Source organism: Pinus tabuliformis, chromosome J (genome assembly GCF_031772625.1).
Source record: "Pinus tabuliformis cultivar Carrire ecotype Pingquan chromosome J, CPIR1, whole genome shotgun sequence".
NCBI classification, from domain to species: domain Eukaryota; kingdom Viridiplantae; phylum Streptophyta; class Pinopsida; order Pinales; family Pinaceae; genus Pinus; species Pinus tabuliformis.
Window position 1 is genome coordinate 1,516,802,967 of NC_142295.1, and position 14,234 is coordinate 1,516,817,200.

General features: G+C 36.3%; 1 protein-coding gene across 1 annotated transcript; it reads right to left on the reverse strand.

Annotated features, from left to right (window-relative positions):
• Nucleotides 1-11,988: 11,988 nt before the first annotated feature.
• Nucleotides 11,989-13,818, reverse strand: LOC149233251 (putative anthocyanidin reductase). The gene is made up of 5 exons (XM_089376689.1): nt 13,585-13,818; nt 13,110-13,279; nt 12,810-13,010; nt 12,320-12,696; nt 11,989-12,224 (listed from the first exon to the last, which is right to left on the reverse strand). The coding sequence occupies exons 1-5, from the start codon at nt 13,724-13,726 to the stop codon at nt 12,083-12,085; spliced, it is 1,032 nt and encodes a 343-aa protein (XP_089232815.1). The 5' UTR covers nt 13,727-13,818; the 3' UTR covers nt 11,989-12,082.
• Between the last annotated feature and the right edge of the window lie 416 nt (nt 13,819-14,234).

Here is a 14,234-nt window from a genome sequence, read left to right on the forward strand (position 1 = left end):
TAACAAAAATAGGTATATATACTAGCAATTTCCCCTGAAGGTGCAACAATACACCAAATGAATTCAACATACCTATGATGTTACTGCAAAAGTGTTGCAACAAAGGAAACATGACAACCTAAAGGGTGGCGGATGGAGGGGAGGAAATGCATTCAGGCTTACAATAAACTCACACTTGTGTCAATGTCTTTCTAACAGATGTTGCTCGAACCACATGGCTAAATCATTTTTTCGAATCATACCACTATGTTAAAATCTTATGTACATATTATATCCAAGCTATAACATGCAAGGTAATGAGGAGAAACATTACCATAGGTCCTCGTGGTACTAATTTAGTCAGTGTTTGTTAATAATGAGATTAAATAAAGAGCATTTTCACTGGTGACCTTCAGATTCCATGATATTCTGATGTAGGAAAATTAGAACTTTCCTACTGTTAACAACATTTTCCTCTTTTCATAATCCCAGAGTCACTGTCTTCACTGATTGGATGTATACAACTAACATATGTGCCTCAATCAAGATGTATTAGCAGCTTAACTAATTAAAGCTCAATTCTGTTCAAGAACAAACGCCCCATAAAACACTTTGAACTGCCATTCATATAACTCAATACAGCCATGCCCACAATGTGTCCAAACAGCGTGTGAATCAATTCAAATTCGATTAAAAAAATTATGCAGCGCACAGTAGAAGCAAGAGTCATGATTGAAATGTTGATGGCAAAGAGGTACCGATGGCATCGCGCATAGTTTCAGCATTACATAGAACTGATCATCACCGCCAACGCCCAAATGTTCATATCGACCGATCCAGCAATTAATTCAATGGCTATACGCATATATACATATCGGGTTTTCCATTGCCAACACAGCATTACGTTAGTACATAGAAATCGACTCTTATCCAGAACAGAAGTGGATGCTTGAACATTTCCATCAACAGAGACTACATGGGCGAACAGGCATTAGCTGCCCCTCTGCGATTTAGTGGATCTGACAATTAAAACACTGCACAATCGGATCAACCGACATTCAACTGCTCCGATGAGATAAATTAAACGGATCTGACAGTTTCAAAACTAATTAATATTAATCGACTCGTTCAGAATTTCTGTGGGGTTGTTTACATACATAAATTGCCACAATTCAAACAATTCATAAAAAAAACACTCATATCAATCTTCACAGCCCACATACATTGAGCGCACATGCTATTTCTAACCATCAACCTTCGCAGAACAGAAAATTGCCTTTGATCCCTGTTCATAAGAACGATCTTGGTTTTTTTTTTCAAAAAAAACAGAGTCTCTCCTATTATTAAGAGCTTTTCGCTCATCTAAAAAAAACACACCCAAAAAGACTCCACCCCCCACGAAGAAAAATCTCTTCGTTTATTACAACTTCCTCACATTAACTCCACTAACAAATCGATAACACAATCTTCTAATTTTAAAAATCCTAACAATAAAATCTCCTACCTATTAGCGCTCGCACACACCTGTTTTAACAAATCTTATCACTAAGTTACTATAATAACTAATTAATTGAGAAATCGCCCTCCTCAATAAACTGGATTTGAACAAACCGTGAATGAAATTCACCCTGTCAAGCCACAACATGTGGACAAATTTCCACATTGCTGGCTAGTTCCGATGCTCCTGCATCAGACTCCCGGGGAAGAAAAGATTTGTCCTTTAAACTTTCAAGACTTACTCCATATCTCTGCAATTCAGCCGCTGTCAACCAACTGGAATCTTCCATTGGTTGCTCTTTCCACTTGACCAAACACTGATAGTGAGTCTGACCTCTGATTTTCTTTGGCACTCTCTTTTTCCTTTTTCCTGTTTTGTGTTTTCGTCTATTATGGCGTCTCCTTGTGGTTCTTCTTTTGGCTTTTAGTATAAGCACTAATCTGCAATACATGACTAAACCATCTGTTTGGAATTCCTTTTTCCGTCTCTTCATATCTGCTCGTTGTTTGTTTTTGCTACTGCATTCCTGCCATCTGCTTTTGTAATCTCTCTCAAATATGCTTCTAGGAGTTAGCCAATTCACAACTGCTTGGATTTTCTTCGAATCTAATTTCAACTCTTCTTTGGAGACTGCATGTTCCTCCAAACCTTCAATCTTTAATCTGATGGTGGTTTTATATAAGGTTCGAGAATTTGTGCTCATGTGCCCTTCAGCTTCTTTTTCCGGATTGAGTATTGTTTGCACAACACATGGATTAAGACTTCCATTGATTTGCCCTTTATCCATCAACTCTTCCATTTTTGTTCCAGTTTCGGCATTTTCCTGCATTACCCTGTAGGCTACTTTATTCGGCAAACTGACTCCAGGTATTAGATCATTATGGTGGCTAATACTCCTGATGGGTAACAACTCATCCACAACAATATTAGCAGAACCATTCATTAAATTCTGAATTTCTTCAAGTAAATCTTCTAAATTTGTAGAAGTTAAAATTACCTTGGGTTTTCCAACATTAGCAAAATGCATCTCCTTACCCTTCTCATCTTCCTGCAACAGGATCTTCTCATTCATCAACGTGACACTATCTCCAAGTGCTTCTTTATCAGCTTCAGCTTTCAATGGCAGTAGTGTATGCTTATGCCCATCTTTCTCCAAAGTATAAGTATTTCTTCTGCCATCATGTATGGCATTTCGGTCAAACTGCCAGGGCCTCCCTAGCAATATGTGGCATACATCTATCGGCATTACATCACATAAAATGACATCCTTATAAGTACCAATCTGAAATTCAACTTGACATTGTTCAGTTACAAAAATTTGATGGCCTTTCTGAAGCCACGATACTTTATAAGGAGTGGGGTGTACTGTTCTCTCCAACTTCAACTTGTCCACCATCTCTGTAGAAACAAGGTTGTCAGTACTACCGCTATCAATTATCAACTTGCAACACTTACCCTTGGACTTACATACAGTTCTGAATAAAGTCTTCCTTTGAACTGGTTCTTTGGCTTCCTTAGCTCCTTCCAGTAATACCCTCTTCAGTAATAGGGACTCTCCGTCTTCTGGTGGTTCCTCTTTAGCTTCAGGTTGAGGAATCTCTTCCTTGGCTTCTGCAACATTCACGTTGTGCTGGTTTGCTGATCTCTGATGAGGACAATCCCATTGTACATGTCCCCATTCACCACATGCAAAGCACCGGACATCTCTTCCTCGGCCTCTGCCTCTGGGCACGAACCTTCCACGCCCAAAATCTCCTCTTTGTGGTGCTCTATTGCTCGCACTCCCTGCCTCATTCTGAGAGTGTTGAACTTTGGATTCAAGTATCCTTCCTTCTTTTGCTGGATTCTTACCTCTGTTTCTCTGGTTTTGTTTGCGCAACAATTTTTCCTCTGCCTTCAAGGCTGCTTGATAGGCATCCTCAACAGTTTTCAAACTTAACAGGCTAATCTCATCTTGGATCTCATACCTTAGCCCATTAATATACCTGGCTACTTTCTCCAAATCATCTTCTACATGCCCTGTTCTGATATTTAACCTGTAAAATTCTTCAGTGTATTCTTTAACAGACATTCCTTTCTGCTTCAGATTTTGCATCTGCTTAAAAAGATTCAAATGATAGTCTTTAGGCAAAAACTTGGCTTTCAGTTTACTTACCATTTTATCCCACTGCTTGATCTTAGATTTCCCCTTTCTCGCTCTTGATGTCTGTAACTCGTCCCACCAGATGGCTGCATGGCCCTTCAGTCTAGTGACTGCAAACTTCACCCTCTTATTCTCCTCAATCTCTTCATAATCGAAATACTGATCTATGGATCTGATCCAATCCATGAGCTCCTCGGCATTTAAACTTCCTTCATACATAGGAATTTCTATCTTGGGTTTGCTTCCAACTTTTGCCAGCATCTTGAGGACTTTGGCAGTTTCATTTTCTTCTCCTGCTTCCACCTCTTCATCAGATTCTTCTGAAGAACTCTCAGTTCTCTCATCAGGTGCTCTTCTCTGGGCTGTTTCCATTGTCTCCATTCGTTCACGCAGTCTCCGCACTTCTTCTATCAGGACTGCATGTGGTTCTGGTCTTCCTCGACCAATTCCTCGCCTTGGCGGCATCTTTGTTGCAACACCTGTGACTGGCTCTGATACCAAAAATGATGTAGGAAAATTAGAACTTTCCTACTGTTAACAACATTTTCCTCTTTTCATAATCCCAGAGTCACTGTCTTCACTGATTGGATGTATACAACTAACATATGTGCCTCAATCAAGATGTATTAGCAGCTTAACTAATTAAAGCTCAATTCTGTTCAAGAACAAATGCCCCATAAAACACTTTGAACTGCCATTCATATAACTCAATACAGCCATGCCCACAATGTGTCCAAACAGCGTGTGAATCAATTCAAATTCGATTAAAAAAATTATGCAGCGCACAGTAGAAGCAAGAGTCATGATTGAAATGTTGATGGCAAAGAGGTACCGATGGCATCGCGCATAGTTTCAGCATTACATAGAACTGATCATCACCGCCAACGCCCAAATGTTCATATCGACCGATCCAGCAATTAATTCAATGGCTATACGCATATATACATATCGGGTTTTCCATTGCCAACACAGCATTACGTTAGTACATAGAAATCGACTCTTATCCAGAACAGAAGTGGATACTTGAACATTTCCATCAACAGAGACTACATGGGCAAACAGGTATTAGCTGCCCCTCTGCGATTTAGTGGATCTGACAATTAAAACACTGCACAATCGGATCAACCGACATTCAACTGCTCCGATGAGATAAATTAAATGGATCTGACAGTTTCAAAACTAATTAATATTAATCGACTCATTCAGAATTTCTGTGGGGTTGTTTACATACATAAATTGCCACAATTCAAACAATTCATAAAAAAAACACTCATATCAATCTTCACAGCCCACATACATTGAGCGCACACGCTATTTCTAACCATCAACCTTCGCAGAACAGAAAATTGCCTTTGATCCCTGTTCATAAGAACGATCTTGGTTTTTGTTTTCAAAAAAAACAGAGTCTCTCCTATTATTAAGAGCTTTTCGCTCATCTAAAAAAAACACACCCAAAAAGACTCCACCCCCCACGAAGAAAAATCTCTTCGTTTATTACAACTTCCTCACATTAACTCCACTAACAAATCGATAACACAATCTTCTAATTTTAAAAATCCTAACAATAAAATCTCCTACCTATTAGCGCTCGCACACACCTGTTTTAACAAATCTTATCACTAAGTTACTATAATAACTAATTAATTGAGAAATCGCCCTCCTCAATAGATTGGATTTGAACAAACCGTGAATGAAATTCACCCTGTCAAGCCACAACATGTGGACAAATTTCCACATTGTTGGCTAGTTCCGATGCCCCTGCATCATATTCTTCTATCAACATAAAGAAAGGGGTTTGTTTTTTAATTTTAGCTATCTCCTTTTAAAAACTTTAAATTAATTTGGAGCCATTAATTCCACTTTTAAATTTAATTTTTGTCGAGCAAAGATTTGTTGGAATTGCAAATTTACTTGGTGTACTTTACACAATCTAGTTGTACAAGAAAACTTTCAAGGCATTGTATCCATTTATGCATTCAAAAATACAGTTTTAAAAATGAAATGTTACACATGTTATATACATATATAGAACCAATATAGATCCATTTTGAAGAGGATTAAATCTCTTGAGGTGCATATTTTTTTCAAGTTTTGCACTCTAAAATAGGTCCCATAGGCTATCTTTAGCCTTATGGATGTTAAAAATTTCTTTCTTTCATTCTCATCTTTCCAGAAATAATTATGGTTGCCTTTGCACAGGTCCCAGAATAATGAGTGACCATGTAAGTTAATCATAGTTAAGATGTCCGTATGTCAAGGATTGTCATTCCTAAACAAAAAAATATCCAATAACATGTCAATTTGAACATGATTTAAGGTGAGACTTTATCATAGTTAGTTAAAGAAATTTTGTGTGGGAGTTATCTTAAGAATCCCCAAAGCCGGAATTTCTATACAAACTTGACCAAAAATTTTGATATTTTCTGTTATATAAAAAAATTGATTGAAAAAAAAATCAAAATGAAGCTCATTTAATTTTTCAATTAAACATTTTATATACCTAAGAAAATCCCTTAAACACCTAAAGGAAATCTTTAAAAATACATAATTTAATGTAAATCTTATCATATTTATTAATATGCTAGCATCAAGAATAGTGTAAAACATCATGCCGAAAATGGGTTGCGTAAATCAAATTTAATTTAAGGTGTATGTTCCCCACTACATCATAGGTATCATGGATTTTGAACATGAAGCTCCATAACCACATCCTAAAAATGAATATATATAGTTTTTATTTATGATATATAAATAAATATTTGACTGTACATTACATGTATTAAAATCAACCCATGTAAAACCCTTGCACCTTTCCAAGTTCCAAGATGAAGATAATTCATTATATTTTAATATTTTAATAAAATAAGAACTCTTTTCTTGTAGAAATTTTTCTGACATTGGTAATTTTGTTGCATGAGCCTCCTTATTTATATTTTATTTTTAATGTCATATTATAGTGATGCATGAGCCTCCTTAGTAATTTAAATATGTAATATAATTGTAAAAAGCATTTTTTTTATTAATGTAAAGATTTAGATGTGAAATTTTTTAAAATAATGCTAATTAAAAGTGAATTTGATTAAATGGAAACCTTTTATAAATAACTTAAAAAGTAATTATATTTCAAAAATAAAATAATTATAATATATTTTTTAAATGGAAATATTTAGTTTAAATGAAAGTGAGTTATTTAATTGTTGTGATAATTTTTCCCTCACTTGAATGTTAGCATTTTTAACAATTTCTTTTATTATGCCCACCAATTTCCTAGGGATTTGAGATTATTCCAATTATAATAAGCTCATCCATGATAACAACACACAAACAAAAGTCAAATGGAGATGCAAAAGGTACACAATGCCTAGCTTGACCATTTTCAAAAGGGGAACATCTTTGGTGTAAAAATAGCTAACACGACATTCATTATTACACACGATGATAGATAAATTGAATAAATGTAATGGTTTAGCCTAAGCATAACTTTTCTATTTTACACCCTAATCTACAATGTTGTCTACAAAGACGATAATTTTGCGAGGATTATTTTATCTTTATGTGGGGCTATAATTTGGGTTTTTTTTCAAAACTATCAAGTGTTTGAATCTTTTTTGGCGATCGAAATGGATTTAGTATCATCAAGTCACTCCAAATCTTGAAGTTTAACAATTATAACTTGGATTTCTAGAAATTTTGGCAAAATTCCCTTTATTTTTTAGTAAAGTAGATAAAGATTCAATAAGGATGGGATTGGAGGTTGATAGATATTTCCCAATGTGATTGATATATTTGTTGGAAAGACAAAGGAGGAAAGACACAAAATTTCACACACACACAATAACACGAGTTGTGGCTCTTCTATTGATGAACCAAAACTTGATGATTACAATGAACCCAATGAGAGGTATTAGTAAAAATGTTTGACTAGCGAATCACCAAAATTACATGCACACACTCTAAATTAGACTTTTCCCAAGATATGACTTAACTCAAACTCACTCAACTTGAATCAGTTAATTGACTCTCCAAATTTAGCCAACTCTTGCATGCGGGAGTAATTACAATTTCCAACACTCCCCCTTAATTATGATTGTACAACTCAACATAACTCAAACATGACTTAACATGACTCAACTATGCTTGCTAGGCTTACAAATAGAAATTGACTCAACCATCACTCAAACATGTATGCTGGTCTATGTCTCCGCTAGGCTTACATTGACTTAAAAATTTTGTAATTTTTCATTTTCTTTTTCGTTTCTTCTAGATTCTATATCCTCGTAATTGCTTCATTCTTAGTTGCACTTTTTTGTTGTAGGCTCCATATTTCTTTACTTGTTGTTGCTACAATTTTTCTTTGACTTTTCTTGAATTTGATCCGAGTCAATCTTCTAACAACTTCCTCTTCAAAGATTCATTCAACTATGAACTGTTGCCACAACTCTTCATCTTCAAACTGTCTTTTTTCCTCTGTTGCTTGCGCTTCATATTCTTGTCTTTCTTTTTGCCATATTTCTTGATACCAGAATCTTATCCCTTCTTGACTCCATTGCTCTAAAATGGTTTTAATGAATTCTTCCTTGTTTGCATAAACTTCCATATCATTCTCTTCACTTTCATCATCATGTATTGCTACTTTTTTCCTGTAATCTACACACTCAAGATCATTATTCACCATTTCATTCAATTATTTTATTCCAACTTTTCTTTTAAGACTCGAATCAATTTGTTCAATTGGTTTCTGAATCCATTCTTCAATAAGCTTCAAATTTGCATCAAAGTTATTAGCAACTTTGTTTTCAACTTTTGCGTCCATGCTATTATGAACACCTGCATATTAAAAAACAATGTTAAAAACATATTCAGTATGCTCTTCAGTGAGAGCTTCCGACTCCATCCCTTCGTTCTCTACCTTCTTTTGTTCTGTCACTCCTTCATAACTTTCATTTTTTGCACGTTTACCAACCTCTGCTACTGCAAACATGTTGTCTTCCAATTGGCTTCGAATCACAAGCGGGTTTCTCTCACCAAATAAAAACATATCAATATGTTCTTTTTGTTGCATCAAGTGGAACCACTCATCACGAGTTAATGGCTCTTCATCAAATTTAACATCAACATAATTTTCATCCACTCTATTGTGGGATATATGAGCATGCACATGCTCATTAGCAATTTCAACTTCACCAAATTCATCAGCTGCGGCTGGATTCACCAATGCACATCTCACTTTGTAGTCATCATCCACATGTTTCTCATCACAGTGGGATTCACCATCATCTGCACCATCCACGTTACAGTGGAGTCCTTGAGCATTTATATGTTCTTGCTTTGTTTCACCTGCAGAGGCTTCAACTTCTTTCTATGCAATATTTGTTGCATTTTCTTCATCAATATGCATGTCTGCATTATGGGTTTCACTTTTATAGTGTTCACGACCATCATCCACTTTGGAGTGGGATTTTCCAAGCTCTCTGGTCCTCTCAGAGTCTTTTTCATCTGCTCTCAGATCTGTGTCTTGCTCAAAAAAATGTGACATAAGCTGTTGCTGCATGCCACTCCCCCTTGCACCAAATTCTTCTTCCAAGATCTTCAATGCTTCCTTGGAAGATGTAGCTTTTGCTACCTTACACAAAAACTTCTCATCCAATGTCTATTTTATAAAATTCTATGCTAAAACATTGCATACTTTATCATATGGGTTATTAGACCAATACTCAATTAAGTCTTTAGCTCCAATAAAAGTTAGCATTTTGATAACATAATGATCAAAATATTTACGAGTAAACATAGGAGGTGGTAACATATCAAAGCTACATCAATCACCCTCGATTTCTTGTTTGTCTTTTGCTAGACTTCTTAGTTCCTCGACTGCGGTTTGAACCTGAATAAACATAGCAATAATATATGTCTCTTCTTTTCATTTCCTTTTCTTAATATTCTCTAGTTGCGCTTTGCGACCCATGACTATTGTATTCCCTTTTTCTTGGGGCTACTTTCATGATTGCATGAGGTTATCTTCCATATCGACCCAAAAATGCTAATATGGTTTTTAATACTAATAGGGTGGGAAGAGCTATCATAAATCAGTTGTCAAAAGAGTGATGAGGACAACCATCTTTGATTGCTATTCGCGAATGCAGGCTGACTCATCACCGTTATTCAAGGAAAACAATGCGACCTCGAATAACCCATTGGTGGTCCATAACAGAGTGGGCTTTCACTCCTGCAAGATGCCTCTAGGTCTTGGGTCATTAACCTATTTCCTTATGTCCGAAAAAGACAAACTCTTTACAAAACAAAAACAATTCATTACATATTGCACACCAATTTCCAAATCTTATTAACCATAGACATTTTTTTAAAATAAAATACTTTTTAATCTCTTTATAAACCTTCGCTTTTCAAACAATAAAAAGCCTTTTCAATATACGGCATCAAACTTTTTAAACCAAAAGGCCTCACGCTTAATGGATAACTTTATGAATCTTAAAAACAATACAACCTTTATACGCCCCCACACACTTCATCGATAACTTTATGAATCTTAAAAACAATACAACCTTTATACGCCCCCACAGATAAATATCTATTCATGCGGAGCGGCCCAAAACATAAATTTGCGCACCTTCTCGTGCTCCTTGTAAAAAAATTATGAATAAACCTTTTCCTTGTGAAACGAGGCTTTGACTCTTCTTTTCAAAACACTCACGGCCACGCAAGGCTTGTTTACGGCCACTGAGCTTAAGTCCCGATCGTTGATTTATGGAATATTCGGAATTGGTTGGACATGAGTGTGGTAAATTTTTGATAAAAATTGACCTCACTTATGTCCATCAAATTTTCAAATATTTTTGGAATCAGTAATGAACATTGATCCCTTGAATATTCGGAATTGGACGAATATGGGTGTGGTAAAAAAATTGACCACACCCATGTACGTCAGATTCCCAAATATTCAGAGAATCAGTAATAGACATAAAGATACCCATTTACAGCAACTGCGGATGCTCAATCTCATGCACTTGTTCAACAAACCCTTGACAAACTCTATTTAAACTGCCTGCACTCTGCTATGGCGTCTAAGAATTTTTCTCCTCACTTATCGCTCGGCTTTGCAAGCTGCAGTTGAAGATATTCTGACTCTTTGAAAGTTTTTTATTTAATTTTGCTTTGATGAAAGACAAAAGAAGAAAAATGCAAAATTTCTCACACATACAATAACCCAAGCTATTGTTCTTTTATTCGTCAATAAAAAATGGATGATTACAAATTGATGATTACAATGAACTTGTAAGGAGCATTTAAAGTTTTTGAATTAACAATTCACTCAAAATAACTTCAAATCAATACATTCTAAATTTGAATTTTCTCACAACATAACTTCACTCTGAACGCTATAAACTTGACTCAACTCTGAACTCTGAACGCAATAAACTTGACTCAGTTAATTAACCCTCTAAATTTAGCGGACTCTTACATGTTGGATTAATTACAATTTCCAACCATATTTACATTTATATCCAATGAATATATCCAAAGTAAATATAATACTCCAGCAGCAAGGGTCAGGAGTTAGCATTTTGTTGGAAAACAAACAAAATTTGATCAATATAGACCAGCTGGGTATGGTTCATGTTTCACCAAGCCAGCCCATGTAGATTCAATCAGATGTATCCACCAAATTTGATTGGGACTTTACAATGTGTTGTAATTCAATGTATCCACCAAATTTGATTAGGGCTTTACAATGTGCTGTAATTCATTATGAAATTCTCTTATGGCTCCCACCATTTCTGACATCGGACTATCAGCCATTCAAGTTGTACATAGACTCTGACGTTCTGGTGGCCATTATATTTGCTGCTTGTAGCACTAACGCAATATTATTCAAAATATGCAAAAGATTTTGATAAACAAACAGGCTAATTTACATTTAACGGTGATAAAATATTATATAATGACGTAAAATGTTTTAAAGTTTGCACAAATTCTTAAATGTTATATACCATGGGTCGTAAGAGTATTCTATTACTCACCTGCATCATATTGTGTATTAAAACTAATATAATTGGTTTTAATATAATTCAGCATCAAGATGTTTTTAAAACTTGCATAATTTTTGTATGCAGGATGTCCTGCCTATAGCTCCGGGTGTACCATTGCACGGGGTCCATAGGCTAGGGTTTGCGTCCTCAACTATCACAATCAATAAAGCCAGAAGCATATCATTGAATTCATTTTTAAAATCTCAACGTATTCACACCAAATAAATCTAACAATTATATTAAAATAAATTCATCCTGACCAAATAACCAAGTATAAATTGACATTCAATTAAATTAAATTAAGTAAATATCAATCGTTATTTTAAACTCCTTGCACCCATTGGACTGAACATTCTGATCTTAGTATTACCATGACCATATCATGTACTTGATAATCGAGCAAACACCCCTCACTAATTAAACGAGCAATCCCTTCGTCCTCAGGTATTCCACACCATCATCGAAAATCTGGTCGATGCCAAATTTGAACGCGAAACCGCTCTCCACCAATTTCTTGGACGAAGGGTATACCTTTGGGACCGGTGGCATATCTTCAGACCTGTTCAAGCAATTCCATTAGAATTTGGTAATTATATAGACATGCATACCCATGCTAATATAGAAATCTCATACTCTACTGATAGTCATACTCACTGGATTGTCACATTGTACTGCGGATAGCGTTTTGATAAGTAGTCAGTCAGCTGTGGGACGGTGGTGATTATAGGGCAGCAGATGTAGCGGCCGTGTGCAGAGGGGTTTTCCATCAAGAAAATATGAGCGCTGGATACGTCCTCCACGTGTACCAATCGAATGCTGCCGTATGCCATCTCTATAACCTTCAAAGCTTGTATGTTTTGTTGGTCGCCGGTGAGGAGGGAAAGGGTTAACCTAACTGAGTAGGGCACGTTGGGCGTGATGGCAGGCCCCCCTACCAGCACAGGAATGATGGTCACCACATCCAACCCTGGATCTTCTTTTCGGTATTGCAGCGCTGCTTGTTCTGCAAGCGTCTTGGCAACCGGATATGCCTGCACAATTAACCATTAAACACTGTCACACACTTCATTTTGTCAGCAATACCTGCGAAATCTTGTATAGCTTAAGAATTTCCGGCGTGTCTGGTGGTTAGTTATGTATGTACCCAGGAGGGAGGCTTTTTAGTCCGGAGGAAATCCACGTCTGTCCAACGAGTTTCGTCAATGTACTGATTCTGCTCCTTCGATTCGCTAACTATGAGCGTGGACGCGGACGATGTGACCACCACGCGCTTTACGGTCTTGGCTTTTGTGCAAGCCCTCAGAACATTAAGCGTTCCGTCAACTGCCGGCTTGATAACATCATTCTGCACAGCAGCAATTTCATGTTGCTAAGTATCAATACCCAGATGCATATATCTTAACGGCATGTCGTTTGGGAAAATTGAAGCGGAGAAGTTACTTACCTCAGGATCTTTAGGGGCGAAGTCGACAGGACTTGCCACATGAAAAACACCATCACAGCCATGGATGGCAGCGTCGAAACTGCCTTCTTCCAATAGATCCGCTGTGAACAGCTTGAGCTTCTCCCCACCTTCTGGAATGTCCAGGAGATGTCGTACCTTTGCGTTGTTTTCTGTATCCACCCAATGGTAGAAATAAGCTACAATACTTTTCCGTTACAGTTTTGACATATATTGGTTAGAAATCAGTTTCATGACGAATGAAGTTCACTGAAATTTTGCTCAATTTATCCAAAAAGTCAAGAAATGAGCAGAATTTTGCATGGCCAAATTCTCACAGCAACAGAAAGAGAATGAGATTGAAGTTCAGTATTGTAATTTTTCCCAATTTTATATCTATCTGAAAAGAGGGAAAAAATTGAGCAGAAATTTGCGTGACCAAATTCCAACAACTCAGAAAGAATGAGATGGTAATCACCCGGGTCGCGAACTGTAGCGTGGACAGTGTATCCCTTCTCTAGAAGTCGCTTGACCAACCAGGAGGCTAGGAAACCTGTCGCTCCCGTCACGCAGACAATGGTTGGTTTACAGTCATTGCCATTGATTGCTGCAGCGGCCATTCTGAGGAGATTGTTCGTTCCTTCAATGAAATTAGATAGACAGAGGATGAGAAATAGAGATGTGCGTTTCCTGAAGAGTGCGAGAAAGATAAAGATCGTTTACATAGGGAGGTGAAGTGAGTTGAGTAATCATTCCTCGTTCTTTCATCCGTGCCATGAGCGAGCTTGATCAACCAATAAAAGACCTCAAGTTTGAAAATGGCTTTATTGATTTGAAAAAATGCCACATCCGTCATGTCACTTTGACGTATTTACTTGGGAGTTGTTGGAATGTGTTAACTACTCTCGATTACTTAAATTAGTGGGAATGGTGGATTTTAGTGTGTCGGTAGTTTTTAGTAGTCCTGAAATTAAAGTGTGGATTAAAATGATCATACTCATGATAATTTCAAAATTTTTAGAAGTTTTTGTTTTTATTTAAAAATGTTTAATTTATTTTATAAATATTTAATTTATTTAATTATATAAAGTTAATTAACTTAAATTAATATAGGTTTTTTCCAGATGA

Excerpts from the sequence above, each read along its gene's own strand:
- LOC149233251 (XM_089376689.1), bottom strand. The coding sequence starts at position 13,726 with ATGGCCGCTGCAGCAATCAATGGCAATGACTGTAAACCAACCATTGTC. Across the intron at positions 13,280-13,584 it reads CGCTACAGTTCGCGACCCGG|AAAACAACGCAAAGGTACGA; the intron begins GTGATTACCATC and ends GGGTGGATACAG. Across the intron at positions 13,011-13,109 it reads TCGCCCCTAAAGATCCTGAG|AATGATGTTATCAAGCCGGC; the intron begins GTAAGTAACTTC and ends GCTGCTGTGCAG.